At 43.4% G+C, this 16325-nt stretch overlaps 3 protein-coding genes across 4 annotated transcripts in view; 1 reads left to right on the top strand and 2 right to left on the bottom strand.

Annotated features, from left to right (window-relative positions):
* Positions 1 to 4531, bottom strand: part of LOC136758442 (early estrogen-induced gene 1 protein) — a 70231-nt gene extending 65700 nt beyond the window's left edge. Inside the window, exons 1-2 of the mRNA XM_066712796.1 lie at positions 4237 to 4531; positions 3735 to 4140 (exon numbers count right to left, since the gene is read on the bottom strand). Of these exons, the coding sequence (XP_066568893.1) occupies positions 3735 to 3880 (146 nt within the window). The 5' untranslated portion in view covers positions 3881 to 4140; positions 4237 to 4531. The remainder of the gene's footprint in view (positions 1 to 3734; positions 4141 to 4236) is intronic.
* Positions 4532 to 7942: 3411 nt separating this feature from the next.
* Positions 7943 to 12111, bottom strand: naif1 (nuclear apoptosis inducing factor 1). Of its 2 annotated transcripts, XM_066712797.1 has the most exons (3): positions 11556 to 12111; positions 10431 to 10484; positions 7943 to 9806 (listed from the first exon to the last, which is right to left on the bottom strand). In XM_066712797.1, the coding sequence occupies exons 1-3, from the start codon at positions 11995 to 11997 to the stop codon at positions 9331 to 9333; spliced, it is 972 nt and encodes a 323-aa protein (XP_066568894.1). In that variant the 5' UTR covers positions 11998 to 12111; the 3' UTR covers positions 7943 to 9330. The 2 variants fall into 2 exon arrangements, with proteins under 2 accessions (XP_066568894.1, XP_066568895.1); XM_066712798.1 differs by lacking the exon at positions 10431 to 10484.
* Positions 12112 to 15194: 3083 nt separating this feature from the next.
* The window catches only part of LOC136758444 (calcium-binding mitochondrial carrier protein SCaMC-2-B), a 32097-nt gene continuing 30966 nt past the window's right edge, over positions 15195 to 16325 (top strand). The window contains exon 1 of the mRNA XM_066712800.1: positions 15195 to 16013. Coding sequence (XP_066568897.1) covers positions 15672 to 16013 — 342 coding nt within the window. The 5' untranslated portion in view covers positions 15195 to 15671. The remainder of the gene's footprint in view (positions 16014 to 16325) is intronic.

Raw genomic sequence — 16325 nt, forward strand, 5'->3', positions numbered from 1 at the left:
TTCCTCTATTAAGAAACCCAATGATTTTCTTCCATTTAAAAATAGAATTTCTCAAGTGTAATTTTAAAGTAAACCGGAGAAGAAGTGGCAGTAGGTTCAGCAGGGTCCAGAGAATTACTTGAAACTAAACCTTTTTCACGGTTCTGTAAAGGTGAGCCAATAAACACAGCCCGATCAGTTAACATCCAGCAACAATTTGGGCTGGAACGGATTACATGCCCCTGAGAATCTGGTTGAAAACTGAAGGGTAGATCTCGACACAGAACAGGACCTGCTGTCCAAGTGAGGCGGACTGAGCAACCAAAGGATTAGAGCGCAAAATATCAGAAGCCGGTGAAGAGACACACTTTGAGAAAAGAAAGCCTGTATTTGTATTCCCCAGACAGTAGCATGACACAGTTTTACATTTCTCATTAAAGGGCTCTTTCCGTTATAGCGGGGAGGATTTTATTTTCAGTTTGGGGCAGTTTTCAACTGCTGTCTGTATTTTTCAAACCTATAAATAGAAGTCACAAACAGTCTAGACACAACAAATTGGAAACTGCATTTCAAATGTGAAATGCATGCAGATTTCAAAAGGGAAGGTTATTCGGTATTCTGCATGCCCAAGAGGCATACCTACATTTTCTGTACAGAAAGTGGAAAAATATAATTAAATGTTTCTCTTAATTACTAGCAGGCAGACATGTTCAAAGGGTTGAAAGAACAGAGGTGAAGGGGGGAAATGGAAGATGCTGAAGAACGTACCAGCCTCAGGGAATTCATCAACACAGCCCGCCTTGCAAAGCAAAGTGAAGCAGCATTCCGAAATGATTACTTTAGCTCGGAGAAATACCACACTAATGTTGCACTGTTCAGATAAACAAATGTATACAAATTAGAAAAAAATCAGAAAGACAAAACGTATAATCAGGCCTGCAATTACCCTATCTGCATTTCTTTCACAACACCGACACACACACGCTAACTGCGCAGAAAACAGCTTAGTTCGATTCAAGGACTTCAGGACTACCCAACATAATACATCATGACTGGCTGGCTGAACCCCTAGGAAAGCTATTTTGATCTGCTGTATGTTTATTTTTTGGGGGCTAATAATTTCACAAGAGAGGAGTAGATTTACCACAGGTGTACAGTACGCTGTGCGGTGACCGAATCCCGGAACAGAGATCACGCTGGGCCCTGATCTTCTGTAAAGGCCAACAGCCCCGTCTTTGTGGTGAGAGAATGCGGTGGCGATTAATATCAATAACAAAAGACTTGGCAGTATCCCCGAGCAGGGTTATCCAGCACAGTACACACTGCACGATACATCAAGAGCACGGAGGACTTTAAATAGGGGACCTCACTGACCACCCCACAAGTCATCAAGCCATTTAATTGTCCTTCCAAAGATATGTTTATCCCAAGCTTAGCCACAACCGGAAAGACTGCAGGCAGGTCGCTCATGTGCGCTGACCTGAGCAAGTCTCTGCCATGGGCACATGCTTCCATCTTTTGAAAGAACACTTACTTACGCTTTTGCCAGGTCATCTTTACATAGATACAAGTACTGAAGGAAAATTAGGCAAAGCATCGTTAATCCCCATGTATCAAATCAAGGGTGGAGATTTTAATGGCATAATTAAGTGCTTTATTACCATCTAATCAAATGCAGTATGAATGAACCCCAAACCACAATGAAATCCATAGCCCAAACTGCAGATCTAGTTTATTTGCAGGTTTCTTTCTTTAATCTAGAGAAAATTCTTACTACCGGGAGAGGTTTGAACAATTTATTGAAATGCCACAAAACTGGAAAGCAGTAATGTCTGCAACTGATCAACCAAAACCTTTAGGCTACTTCAATTCACATGACTGTGTGCATTTTGATTTCCACTTCATTAGCCTGTTGGTCTCTGTCTTGCAGTCAAACATGAATAAGGCTAAAGGACAACCGTTCCATTTTCAAAAAGTATTGTTTTACACGTCTTCATGTGTTATTGCATGTTCTCCGCATGGCCTGGCATTGATTGGCTACTCTACACTGCCCTGTAGTCACGGGTATGTGTGTGTGTGTGTGTGTTAGTTCTGCCCTACAATGGGCTGGTGTCCCATGTAGGGCGTACCCCTGCCTTGGGTAATGTGCCTTCCAAGCCACAGCAATTACTTGAGTTATGGATTGTAAGATATTACAGAATGAAGCATTTTACAGTTAAATTGATTGAGACATGAGACTTTATTACGAAGGTAGGGTTTTTTCGTTTCGTTTTTTATGGTTTTCGTATTTTTATTTATTTATTTATTTTTTAAGTTTTTTACTTGTTTAATATATTGTAAAAAGCAGCAATACTTTAAATGTGAAAAATCATCAATTTAAGACTTAGCACAATTGGTAATTGAAGAAAAATATATTTGTATTGCCTGGATAGCCTAAAATGTGGAATCTTCAGTTTAATTATTAATATTATTTACATTAAATATAAATCATATACTATTTAAGTGACTTCAAAGTGAATCCCAACTGGAACACTGCTGTAGGGAAGAAAATACATTTTCTGGGTCACTCAACAAAATGTTTTCTATGCATTTATTTGCGCCTCTGTGCAGATTCCAAAACGTTTCCTGGTTTTATTTGGTAACAGACACAAATCATGTGGATTACATGTTTGATATTTATCATGTCACTTGTCTCAAGTGGAGACTGATGCGTTAGCAGGCCTGCTTACCATCTGTAATACTGTGCTATGTCTTAATATGACTCTTAACACTTATAAGTTTAGGGCTATTCCTGAATATGCAAATACCAGTTCAAAACATTGATAACAGAAGGATCCAATTAGATCTATATTTTATACGGTTTGCAAATGTAAATGGTACTTCAATGTATTTTGTTTATGTGCTTCTTTATAACGAAGTGCAAGTATAAGGGTTAACTGTGCCAGCATCGCGGCGGGTGCCTGTAGTTTCATAACGAGTCGCATGTTGTGAAAAAATACACGGTAACCAAATGCAAATGCATCCCTTTAAACAAATGGTACGCAAATCACACCGCTGTTTGAAGGAGAAACGCGCTGCTGATGGACGGCTGGGCTGGTAAGCCGCGCTTCCTCTGCCACTGAACCCCGGGACGAGCAGCACAGAGAGCAGCGCCCGGAGGAACCGGCAGCCGGTGTTTATCCGCAGCCATGGAGTCGGGCTCCCATAACACGCCGACTATTTACCAAACACGCACAGATTATATTGCGTGGGAAACGCAGCAGAAATGCTCCGGCACAAGCCGTGACCCGACACGCAACACCGCGGGGAAGCGGCCCCGGCAGCCGGGCTCTCATCGGATCGCTGGGACTACAGATACGCCTGATGCGCTTCTCCGGTGTCCCGTCATCACCGGACCCATCAGTAAATACTCCATCTGCGTGGCTCGGGCCAGGTACACATCAGCATCGCGCTTTGAAACACTGTAAATCTGCGGATGTGAAATAGCTCAATCAAAGTGGAAATAAGTCGGTGCGCCCTGGATACACCTGGTCAAGACAGGCGGGTCGCACCGCGCTGCGCTGGAAGGCTTACGGAGCTCAGCACGGGCAGCAGCGGAGCAGGAAGAGCGCAGTCCCCGAGCCGCCCTCCAGCAGCAGCGGCAGAGCAGGCCTCGGCAGCCGGACACCGAGCCTTCTTACCCCAACTACTGCATTAAACCTGTACTACCATAACCAGTCAGACGGCCACGAATGACACACCACCACCACTAGTACCTGGAAGATGATGTGGCGAAATCCCCTCCGTCCAACAGGCGGATTTTGCAGAAGAGGACCCCATTGACAAACGGCACCGCCGTCAGCTCCTCCAGCGTGAAGTGGGTCTGAAACTTGAATTTCTTCTTCTTCATTAAAAACGCCATTGACGAGAGAGTCCCGTGTCAGTTCAGTTAAAATCTCACTTGAATGCCCCAATAAATAATAGATCAATAATAAGAATGGTGGATGTATCCTTAAAAATGAACAAAAAATAAAATAAAATAAACGTCAAACTAAAATAAAGTGAGTTTATTTTTGGAGCATTGGGGGTCGTGACGATTTTAATCTGGAGCTTGGAAATTTTTCTTAATGATTCTGTATTGGTTCAGCATCTCTGTGAATTGCCTGGACGATGTCAGCAGATCTGCAATCATAACAGGAACAAGAAGAAGAATAAATGACCAAAATCCAATAAATAAATGCAATACAAGCGAACAGCGCGGCGGCCGGCGGGTGTTACCTGGTTTAACGCGGCGTGGACCGGGCAGTCTGTCTGCGCAGTCGGGCAGGACGGGGGTGAACAGGGGCTTTCCTGTGCAAACGTAACGCGGTCAGCGCTGTGACTGTGTACCGAACAGGCGACCCTGTCCTGGGCTTCGGCTCGGCTGTCAGCCGGGGAGTGAAGCGGCTCGGCGTTGTTGTGGTTTGATTCCCGGCTCGCCGCGCCTGCACTGAATCCACGGCGCCCCAGTCTCACCGCCAGCACGGATACCGAAGCAAGATCCCCGACACAGCCACTCCACCCGGGCCCTCCCTCCACTGCGCGCAGCCCGCCGCCCGGCTCGGTATAAACCCCATCCCCTCCCTGCGAGGCCACAAGCCCCGCCCTCCCGACACGTCTCTCTCTCGGCCTGGATGCCCGAGCTGCGCCAGTAATAAGCACCGTGAGAAACCGGGCGTTGTTGCTATGGATACTGCACTGATGCAGTTGATGGGTTGGCCTTGATGTGGTGTCCTTTAAATAACAATTCATCTGATGTCTTACTAGTTTTAACAGCAATGTAGCCATTTGTATATTTGTGTGATGCAACGAATGCAATGTTAGTACCCTATATATATATATATATATATATATATATATATATATATATATATATATATATATATATATATATACACACCGATCAGCCATAACATTACGACCACATGCCTAATATTGTGTAGGTCCCCCTTTTGCCGCCAAAACAGCCCTGACCCGTCGAGGCATGGACTCCACTAGACCTCTGAAGGTGTGCTGTGGTATCTGGCACCAAGACGTTGGCAGCAGATCCTTTAAGTCCTGTAAGTTGCGAGGTGGGGCCTCCGTGGATCGGACTTGTTTGTCCAGCACATCCCACAGATGCTCGATTGGATTGAGATCTGGGGAATTTGGATGAGTCTGATGAGTCTCGATTTCTGTTGAGACATTCAGATGGTAGAGTCAGAATTTGGCGTAAACAGAATGAGAACATGGATCCATCATGCCTTGTTACCACTGTGCAGGCTGGTGATGGTGGTGTAATGGTGTGGGGTATGTTTTCTTGGCACACTTTAGGCCCCTTAGTGCCAATTGGGCATCGTTTAAATGCCACGGCCTACCTGAGCATTGTTTCTGACCATGTCCATCCCTTTATGACCACCATGTACCCATCCTCTGATGGCTACTTCCAGCAGGATAATGCACCATGTCACAAAGGTCGAATCATTTCAAATTGGTTTCTTGAACATGACAATGAGTTCACTGTACTAAACTGGCCCCCACAGTCACCAGATCTCAACCCAATAGAGCATCTTTGGGATGTGGTGGAACGGGAGATCGTGCCCTGGATGTGCATCCCACAAATCTCCATCAACTGCAAGATGCTATCCTATCAATATGGGCCAACATTTCTAAAGAATGCTTTCAGCACCTTGTTGAATCAATGCCACGTAGAATGAAGGCAGTTCTGAAGGCGAAAGGGGGTCAAACACAGTATAAGAATGGTGTTCCTAATAATCCTTTAGGTGAGTGTGTATATATATATATATATATATACAGACAGGTGACAAATTAGGAAAGGAAAAAATAACATAAAGTGTCTCAGTAAGGTGTTGGGCACCACAAGCCGCCAGAACAGCTTCAGTGCTCTTGGCACAGATTCTATGAGTCTCTGAACTGTACTGGAGGGATGGAACACCATTCTCCCAAAAGATCAAGGCCATAACATATGAGTCACGTCATTTTCATACTCATTACCATTCAGTGAGCCCTTATGCCCTGTGGATTGTCATCCTGGAAGAGACACTCCCATCAGGATATAAATGTGTCACCATAGGATAAAGGTGATCACTCAGAATAACTCTGTCATGATTTGCAGTGACCCTTCCCTCTGAGGGGACAAGTGGACCCAAACCATGCCAGGAAAATGCCCCCCACAGCATAACAGAGCCTCCGGACCCCCCCACTGTAGGGGTCCAGCAGTCAGGCCTGTCCCGTTCTCTTGGTGTCCCACACATGCTAGTAGTGTCGAGAACACTAGCCAGTTGAGCATCTTTGTGACTGAAGCTCCAGCCATTCGTGCCCCAATAATGGGGTCAACCTGGCCTGCTAAGCATTTTTCTACATGCCACAGAGCATTCTAGGATGCTAATTGCTTAATTGTATCATGCAGTACACCTGTTTGGTGGCATCTGCATTCATTATGTTCCTCCACTCATTTATTCAGATTTTTCCTTTAATTTGTCACCCATCTGTATGTGTGTGTGTATGTTTGTATTTAACAAAGTAAAACTGCTGCTGCAACTAATACAAATAACAATAATAATAATAATGTACTATTATGGAATAAACAACCAAGTATTTATAATTATCTATAGAACTGAAAGACATTTTAGAATTTCAAAAGTTTAATAACCCGAAATGCAATATATATATATATATATATATATATATATATATATATATATATAATTTTTTAAATAACTAAATACAAATGTAGCTATCTCTGGCATTGTCCGTTTAAAAATATATTAAAGGGCATTTTTACAAAATAATAATAACAGTAATGCTGGTACCAAATTGTCTTTTTTCTACGATGGAGTAATGATGTTTTGCTCAATGTAAAGTTGCTGCCGTTTCACAACCTCTGTTCAAAGGCAGGTGTTGGACAAAGTGTTGCAGCAGCCTTTATACACTTTGTATCTATGGTAGATGTGTGATGTTTGCTCAATTTAACACTTCTGCATGTTTTGTCTTGCATGTGTGAGTTTATTTAGAAGAACAGAACTGAACCATCTACTAGCCCACTAACAACCAAGTTTATGAAAATAATATTTGCAGGGTGTAGAAACGTCTGCTTACACAGTTTAGAGTCTGAGCAGTGGACTATCAAGCTAGCAGTGCAACTTCATTGTCAAAATGTGAGTGTAAAGCGCCATCTGCTGCCTAAGAAGAAATGTACTTTTTCACTATGTACTGTAGTGGATGTCTAACTGCATTGTCAGACATTTTTTCCTAAATGACAACTAAGGTTAGAATAGAAAAAATGATATTTAATAATATGTAAAATAACAAAGAACAATTTTAATTAAAGTAAATGTATAGTTGTGCTTGTTTTTATAGATGTACTACCTTCATAAGATACAACAAATAAATACAATTGTATAGTTAAAACTAAGGAAATAAAACTTAATTTGTCCTATTCGTTTTGGTACATATAAAAATGTATATTATTTATCTTCCCCAGTGTTCTTCTATGTATAAACAAGAATAACATTACTGTAATCTGAATATGTACCAGATACTATGTTTGTGATTTAATTTGAAGTACCAAATTTACGTGTCCTTGACAACAGCTATAGAGGAACAACAATGTATTAAACAATTTGAAGAAATCCGAACTGAGCCCCGTTTACTATATGTTTGGCAATACACTTAGGGTGTTTCTAAAACCTGGGACTTCTTGAAGAAAACTGAAAAATATCTGTTTCAGAAAATTGTCTTATTGCATCATTTGAACAAACAGCACCGATGTTGAAAAGCCCAGCTTCAGACCACACCAATAGAGAGGTTTGGGAAAGCACAAGTGCATCTGCTAAATAACATTCTTCTCCTGAGCACTGTGTACATAATAATTAAATGCAGCCATTCATTTTAAATTAACGCGTTGACAGAATTCCAAGGCAAGTATATTAGACAAACCAATCTGTTGCATCATGTGAAAAGTTCAATGTAATGTTATTAATACATTCAATTTAATAACAACATTTCTCCAACATTACACAGATCTAATTATTATTAATACAGAACCCAGGCACATTAAAATAAGCAGCAGTGGCATAAAGATAATTCATAAGCCAAATAATATCAAGCACACAGAGAGCATAAACAAACTCATTCATAACTGGTAGAATAACCTTTAAATATTTGGCATGGAAGTACTGTGGGATCATTGGACAATTCCACTTTTTCTCTGCACTTGTTTTTAATGTGGCAGGGTTCAACACTAGGTGAAACATGCCTTCTAAACCTAAACTATATAAATGCAAAAAAATAAACATTTGTATTATTAGTTGCAGAAAGGTGAATATGAGTATTCATGAATCTTGAAGCTTGTAAAACTGAAGACAGTAAACAATTGATAATAATGCACGAGCATATATTTATCTTAAAAACTGAACAGCAGGTTACAGCAATTATAATAGAACCATGCCAAAACAATCTGAATTTTGAGCCGTAGCTTAATTCACTAGCATTCATATAATCCAGACAGCTCGGTGGTGTTCTTGATTTAAATCATGCCCCATACAAAATCAGCTTAATACACATCTGAATGTTGTGTAGTTTATTTATAATCCTTCTAGAGCATGGAAGCATGAAATAGACTGAATGATGTATTTACACTCAGCATCAAAGAGCAAAGGAAGGAGTTCTTTAATAAATTAAAAAAGAAGATGAAATAAAAGACTGCGTTAACATCCATGAATGATGCTAAAATAACTGGCATCAGAGTTAGTTTATTTTAGCTCTGTACAGGTTCTCTGTGTGAGTGAAGGCTGATCATTCAGTACGATTTAATGTATATAAAAAATGTCAATTTGCTAACAGGACAGTGTCCTCACTCATACAATACAAGGATGTACCGATATAAAATAATTACAAGTTTACAGCTCAAAGTCCACGGCCCCTCTCTCAGAGATGAAAGCAGTTTGTTCAGTACACTCAGCCCAGTGCCTTTTCCTCCTTTTAGGATGGCCGGCTGTCCCCGCTGATATGGTTATGGTGTAGAATACTGAAGAGGTCTAAAAGTCCACTGGAGGTGTTTCCACTGGTTTGATTTGGACAACAGACTGAGGTCTTCATAGACCCATAATTATAGGCAGTTCTGTACACACATGAACAACAAGTCCAAGATCCCTACCATGCTTGTCTTGTTTTTGTCTTCGTAATACATTTAATACAAAGCACTGGCTTGGCAACGCAACCTACTCATTATTTCCATATACATGTATATATATATATACACACACACAAGTCCAGAATCTCTTCTCGTTGAGCCACAGTGATGTGTTAGTAAGTCCCAGAGCGTGACATGCTCTACTGCACGTCTTCTGGCTGCGGGGGGGCTTTGACTTTCTGCTCGCCGCCCTCAGCAGGGGGACCGGGGGAGGAATTGTTGGTGCTGCTCTGCAGGAACTTACGGAAGTCCTTGAGCGCGGGCCGCAGCATCTGGATGAGGGCAATGAGGGCCGCCTGGGTGCCCTCCAGGGCCTGTGCTTGGCGCTCCTGGGCGCAGGCCTGGGCCTCCTGCGAGCGCCGGATCATCTGCAGCAGGTCATTCTGGTTCTCCAGGTGCTGGGCGATCTCCCGCACATGCAGATTGGTCACCTTCTGCTCCTGAAGGAGTTTGGCAGAGTTAAGCGCGATCCGGCTTTTCAGCTCCTGGGGCTTAATGGAGCACTCGGCCTGGGCTGAGATCATCTCCACTGGGGCCTCTGCTGTCACGGTGGCCGGGGCTTCTGTCGTGCAGTACTCCACCACCCCTTCCTCCAATGTGTGGTATGTGGTTTCAGCTAGAATGTGGCAGTTACATCAACGAAAAACAGACACAAACAAAGAAAAACATGAATTGTCATCCTGACACATGTGAGAAGACAACAGTTTTCGTGGATGAAACTTTGCTTGTTCTTTTTGTCTTAATTATTATTATTATAATTCTGCGGCTTGGAATTGGTTTCTGAGACACTATGCGGTGGACAGTGGTTATTATTCATGTAACTATGTAAGTACATCATGACTGAGACTGTTCTACACTAAGAGACTCGTTTCTCTTGAATACTCCACAGCCGTTACGTTCCAAGTAAAGAATGAAACACAACCCTAGAAATCAAAGGGCAATATTATTCCTTGTCTCTAGTTTAAGAAATACATCTCCTCTATAAAATTAGTCTTTATGTTACCACTTAAAATATTATATATGACACAATAAAACATTGTTATAACAATACATTTCAAGATGTTTAGGCATAGTTACAGTAGTAGGAGGAAACTATAGTTAGGCGAAACTTTCAACTTTCATTTCTGTGTCAACTTCACCAAACACTTCATCTCAAGTCCACACTGGATTTGTGTGCAACAGAGGGGCCACATTGCTTCTCATGAATGGTTCAAATGTAACTGCAAGAAAAAGGCATTACCTTCTAGTGTTTTTTGTACTTCACAAGCTGCCGAAGAGGAAGCCGTCTGAATGTCTATGAGTTAAAAGAATACAGAACATAAATGCTAGTCTTACTGAGAAACGCTAAGTGGCTTGGCCTGCAGACTACACCCTTTGAAACAATGCCGTTTGCAGTGTACTGTGTACTGTATACTGTACTTGGTGGAGCAGAACACATAGGAAATATCTGAAATGCAAGCTTGAAATTTTCATCATCCTCTTGCGAATACCAGATTTAAAAACTCTTGTATAATAGGGACTGCAATATATCAATAAACACTGTTCGTATCCTCAAAGGGGTTTCAACCAGATAATTGTATGACCATAACAGTTTGACCCCGCATCCCCCCAATTACACTGACATCATTCCACAATAGGAGGTCGATTCAGTTTCTTTCAATTTTGATATGTTACTTAAGGATGGAATATAAAACCAAAAGCAAAAGTGTGTTAGTATACATTGGTGTCTGTTTGACACGCTTTCAAATGTATCCTTCTTTGCATTGCCAACACAGGCCTTGTGTGAATGCATGATTAGGTGCTCCAACATCTACTTTATAATGCTGAATCATGAAATATATCACACTGAGTAGAGTACAGATTTAGAGGCATCTCACTCAAGGTGGTACAAGTGCAAATTCAATTTCGATGCCACCCAATGAGAAAGGGCTCCTCCTACCTGCCCGTCACAGAGAGGAGTGAGGGGTGTGTGCATACTCGTGTCTGACTGAAATCCTACAGGAGTGTCTCATGTCCTACACAGTGCAAAGAGCTCGGGCATGCGAGACTGAGACCGGCAACTGGAAACAGCGCTTTTCTACGCCAAGAGTGCCAACTAAAATGAACGAAATGCACAACTGTAAAATAAAAGCCAGTGCTGCCACTGTTCAGATAATGTGTAGAAACGTTACTTTGGCGCATTTTCGAGATTAGATTTTTCTTTTTGTGTGATTTATGAAGCCAGTGAGTGGTCTCTTATGATGCACAACACTGTAGACGACTTTCCAGAACTAGGGAAATAACTACAAAAGCAAACTTTTATTCTGGGATGTATTTCTCCCTTTTCAAATGCATTACAAAAATGATATCTGCTGCTTGCACTTACTCTGGGTTAATGTCACCGTAGTTGCAGAAGTCATGGGCACGGGCACGGTGATCTCGGTGCCGCCGTCTCCCGCAGGTAGGCTGATGATGGTGGCCTCCCCCAAAAGATTGCAGATGCGCTGCTGCATGGAAGTGAGTATCACGGGCACCGAAGTGCAGTCGCCGGTCCCCTCCATAGCCGCCCGGGCCTGGGCCACTTTCCGTCGGACCTCGGTCTTCAGATCGGACCACTTTTTCTTGACCTCGGCCAGTTCGCGCTGACAGGTAGTCACCGCGTTGACCCGCTTCAGGATCTCGACCCACGCGTTGTTTTTGGTGATATGTGTGACTCCAGCATTGAAATGGTTAACCAGTACGTGCTTCTGTTTCTCCATCTCCTCCACTATAATCTCCACCTCCCTTTCGGAAAAATTCATTTTTCTCTTTTTGGCCTGAGATGCCATATTAGAAATTCTTCTTTTTGCAAGAATAAATGTACGTAGTATACGTAAAAATAGTAAGACTTACTCTATAGATATGCGCAACGTAATGGCTTCCAGAATCGACTTCTTCCTCCTGCAAACAACGTTTACGTCCGTAATGGCCCAGCTCCCGCCCACTTTGAGACACTGCGTTCTGATTTGCGGAAGGATGGGTTGTGCGTTTGTGTTCAGTGCAGCTATTGGAAGATCACCCTGTCAATCAAGCGCTGTGGCGCCGTGGAAGCCGGCGTGCCCGGTGAGGCTCGGCCGGCCCGGGGGAGCGGGCTGTCGGCGGCCGTGCTTAGTGCCACAGTGCGTGTGAAGCTTTGCGTGCGGACTAGATGGGGATATATGCATATATTACACACTTTCAGACAGAAGTGCAGATACATAAGATTGTTTTTTGAAATACAGTTTCATGTCACGATATTGGCCTTTTCAACGCGCTTTGTGTGTGAAGTGAAGTGAAGTGAAGTGAAGTGAAGTGAAGTGAAGTGACTTCCCTGGGACTGAGGTACGGAGGCTGCGTTTGACGCGGCTGGTCCTCATCGCACACAGTCTGGGTTTACAGTATGTGCACACATCCCTGATATTACGATTCTCTAATGTTATGCTCTCCTAGATTGGGGTTGAAAAATGCAAATATTGTGTCATGTATTCATTTAAACACTAAACATTATATTGGCTTTACCTATTTCGTTATTTAAAGGGTAATCCAAGAGGAATAGACTTATTATAATTAAATAATTATTTGCAACAAAAGTGTCAGGGTTTGACTTTCCCAGACTTGCCTTTTATATTTAATACCATAACCCATTCAGCCCTTGCACTCATTTTGTAATAATCAAACGTTTTTGGATTAACGTTCATATAACCTGATTGTATCTACACTCACCTAAAGGATTATTAGGAACACCTGTTCAATTTCTCATTAATGCAATTATCTAACCAACCAATCACATGGCAGTTGCTTCAATGCATTTAGGGGTGTGGTCCTGGTCAAGACAATCTCCTGAACTCCAAACTGAATGTCTGAATGGGAAAGAAAGGTGATTTAAGCAATTTTGAGCGTGGCATGGTTGTTGGTGCCAGACGGGCCGGTCTGAGTATTTCACAATCTGCTCAGTTACTGGGATTTTCACGCACAACCATTTCTAGGGTTTACAAAGAATGTTGTGAAAAGGGAAAAACATCCAGTATGCGGCAGTCCTGTGGGCGAAAATGCCTTGTTTCTGCTAGAGGTCAGAGGAGAATGGGCCGACTGATTCAAGCTGATAGAAGAGCAACTTTGACTGAAATAACCACTCGTTACAACCGAGGTATGCAGCAAAGCATTTGTGAAGCCACAACACGTACAACCTTGAGGCGGATGGGCTACAACAGCAGAAGACCCCACCAGGTACCACTCATCTCCACTACAAATAGGAAAAAGAGGCTACAATTTGCACAAGCTCACCAAAATTGGACAGTTGAAGACTGGAAAAATGTTGCCTGGTCTGATGAGTCTCGATTTCTGTTGAGACATTCAGATGGTAGAGTCAGAATTTGGCGTAAACAGAATGAGAACATGGATCCATCATGCCTTGTTACCGCTGTGCAGGCTGGTGGTGGTGGTGTAATGGTGTGGGGGATGTTTTCTTGGCACACTTTAGGCCCCTTAGTGCCAATTGGGCATCGTTTAAATGCCACGGCCTACCTGAGCATTGTTTCTGACCATGTCCATCCCTTTATGACCACCATGTACCCATCCTCTGATGGCTACTTCCAGCAGGATAATGCACCATGTCACAAAGGTCGAATCATTTCAAATTGGTTTCTTGAGCATGACAATGAGTTCACTGTACTAAACTGGCCCCCACAGTCACCAGATCTCAACCCAATAGAGCATCTTTGGGATGTGGTGGAACGGGAGCTTCGTGCCCTGGATGTGCATCCCACAAATCTCCATCAACTGCAAGATGCTATCCTATCAATATGGGCCAACATTTCTAAAGAATGCTTTCAGCACCTTGTTGAATCAATGCCACGTAGAATGAAGGCAGTTCTGAAGGCGAAAGGGGGTCAAACACAGTATTAGTATGGTGTTCCTAATAATCCTTTAGGTGAGTGTATATTGCAGGGTATGGGAAGTGCAGAATTCATTTTACATGGGTTTATATATGCTTTACATTTTTAAACATTACCCAATAAATAAGCAAAGAAAAAACACATATGTGCATATTTAATTTAGTTTGCACTGGTAATTTGGATTAAGACAATGAATTACAGAAATATTGCGTGAATTATATGTGAATAGAACAACCTATCTTCTACTTTCTGGAATGTTTATTTAAATAGGCTCTCTTGGCTGTGAGATAAATATTATATATACATATAATCACAGAACAAATCAATTTACCTTTGCTAGTGCAGCTGTATGAATAAAATGTGGAACACTGAACATAAAACATTATATAAAGCTGCTGTAGGCTTACCGCATTTGTGCAAAACAAATTATTAGAAAAATGGGTGCTTAATCAAATACTGTTCATGTGGCTTATAGCTATTTTTACATAAGTTAAACTGGTATTTACATTTTTTAATTATATTGATCCTATATATATATATATATATATATATATATATATATATATATATATATATATTTTAAGTTGATGGTTTTAGTTCTATTACAATAAAGCCATGTTATTAATAGTATACGCACTTAGTAAAAGAAAACCCTTTGAATAACGCAGAACAAATGCATTATGTTACTGAACACAAGGCTCTCATTGCTGTGTGGCTGCTACACTTAAAGACAATTTGCAAAGAAGCAAATCATGTCTGTCGGACGTGGAGATCATGATATAGTTAAACTTTATTACAGCAGTGATTCCCAACCCTAGAGCTGGAAGACATCTCTGTCTGCTGGTTTTCATTCCTGCCATGTTGTCGCCTAAATGATCTCCGTGTTTAAGAGCTGAAAAGTTTAAGCGCAACTGTTGGGCTGGATGAGCGGCGCAGCGGGACGCAGGCCGGCAGCCCGGCGCTGCTCCAGGATGTGCCGCTGTGTGCGCCGCGGGACCCGGGCGGGGCTGAGGAAACACTCTGATTGGCCGCCTGACCCATCAATCCACACTCGGCAGCTCTTCCCACCCCCAGTTGGTGACCCATTTCCTCTCCGGGAACCGGCCGCCATTTACCGGCGTTTTGTCTGAGGCAACAGCTGTGAGGACGAGCGCCAACTGGACCCGGAGCACCGAGACACAGTGCGCCCGATACAGCGCAGAGAGGCCGAGCATCCCAGACACGAAGCCGACAGAGTGACTTGAATCTGCGATCGAGGGTTAATCTGGACCGAGAGTAACGCAGAGGACGCGCTGGAGCCGAGCGGGAGAGCCCGTGTCTGCAGCCGGCGTGCGTGAGTCCCGCTGGGGGAGAGGAGGAATCCGCTTCCCTCCCGCTTCTGGTTACGGATCTTTTATTTGAACATCTATACAGGCGAAACCCGTCCGTCTGAGGGAAGCCACCCGTCATCCGGCGCTGCAGCTTCTTGAAATCGCTCGGGTTTAAACCGCATCTCCTCTGGCCTTTGCATCGGATCTCTTGCCTTTGGTCTTGGCGGCGAGGTCCGGTCCGGGCGTGTTTCCTGCGTCTCTACACGTTGGATCCGTACGATGCAGCAACAGCGACCCTTTGTCTCTCCGTTACTCAGCGGGGTCTTCTGTCAGTGCGAGTCGGGAGATCCCGCCGGCAGCGGCTCCGACCCCGGGGGTGGCACGGGAACCAACCCGGCGCCCCGACCTGACCCGCCCGGATCCCGCTCGGAACACGACGGCCCCTCCGGCCCGGGATCGCATCCCTGCGGCAGCGTGCTGTGTGGCGGTCCGGAGCAGGAGCGGCGCCTCAAGGTCCTTTTCCACATCCTGGACGTCAACAAAGACGGCGGCATCTGCGTGAACGACCTGACGATCGGGCTCAAGAAGCTGGGCGTCCACCGCACCGAGACCGAGCTCAGGGTGAGAGACGCGCCGGCGCTTATCTGAGCCGCATGGCCTGGAGAGCCGCGATCAGAGTCGGGCGGGGAGGTGCGGGGCTGCTGTCACACTGGGGGTCTACGTGCAGTGTGAATGTGCGTTTTCTACATGGAAAATGGTCAAATTCTGCGAAATCTGTACCGTTATCGTTTAATACGCACAACGAAGATCATATTTCACATTTTCTTGCGTGCGCTTTTTTCTATCAATTAGTTTGAATGTTATTATACAGGCTACAAAACTGCAGGTATACTGTCAAATTAAGTCAAACTGCACTGTATGCGCGAAGACATT

Source organism: Amia ocellicauda, chromosome 9 (assembly GCF_036373705.1).
Source record: "Amia ocellicauda isolate fAmiCal2 chromosome 9, fAmiCal2.hap1, whole genome shotgun sequence".
Classification (NCBI taxonomy): Eukaryota; Metazoa; Chordata; class Actinopteri; order Amiiformes; family Amiidae; genus Amia; species Amia ocellicauda.

Coding starts and splice junctions, on each gene's coding strand:
- naif1 (XM_066712797.1), bottom strand. CDS start 11,997: ATGGCATCTCAGGCCAAAAAGAGAAAAATGAATTTTTCCGAAAGGGAG. Junction 10,485..11,555: donor TACGGTGACATTAACCCAGA/GTAAGTGCAAGC, acceptor TTTAACTCATAG/ACATTCAGACGGCTTCCTCT. Junction 9,807..10,430: donor AGTACAAAAAACACTAGAAG/GTAATGCCTTTT, acceptor GCCACATTCTAG/CTGAAACCACATACCACACA.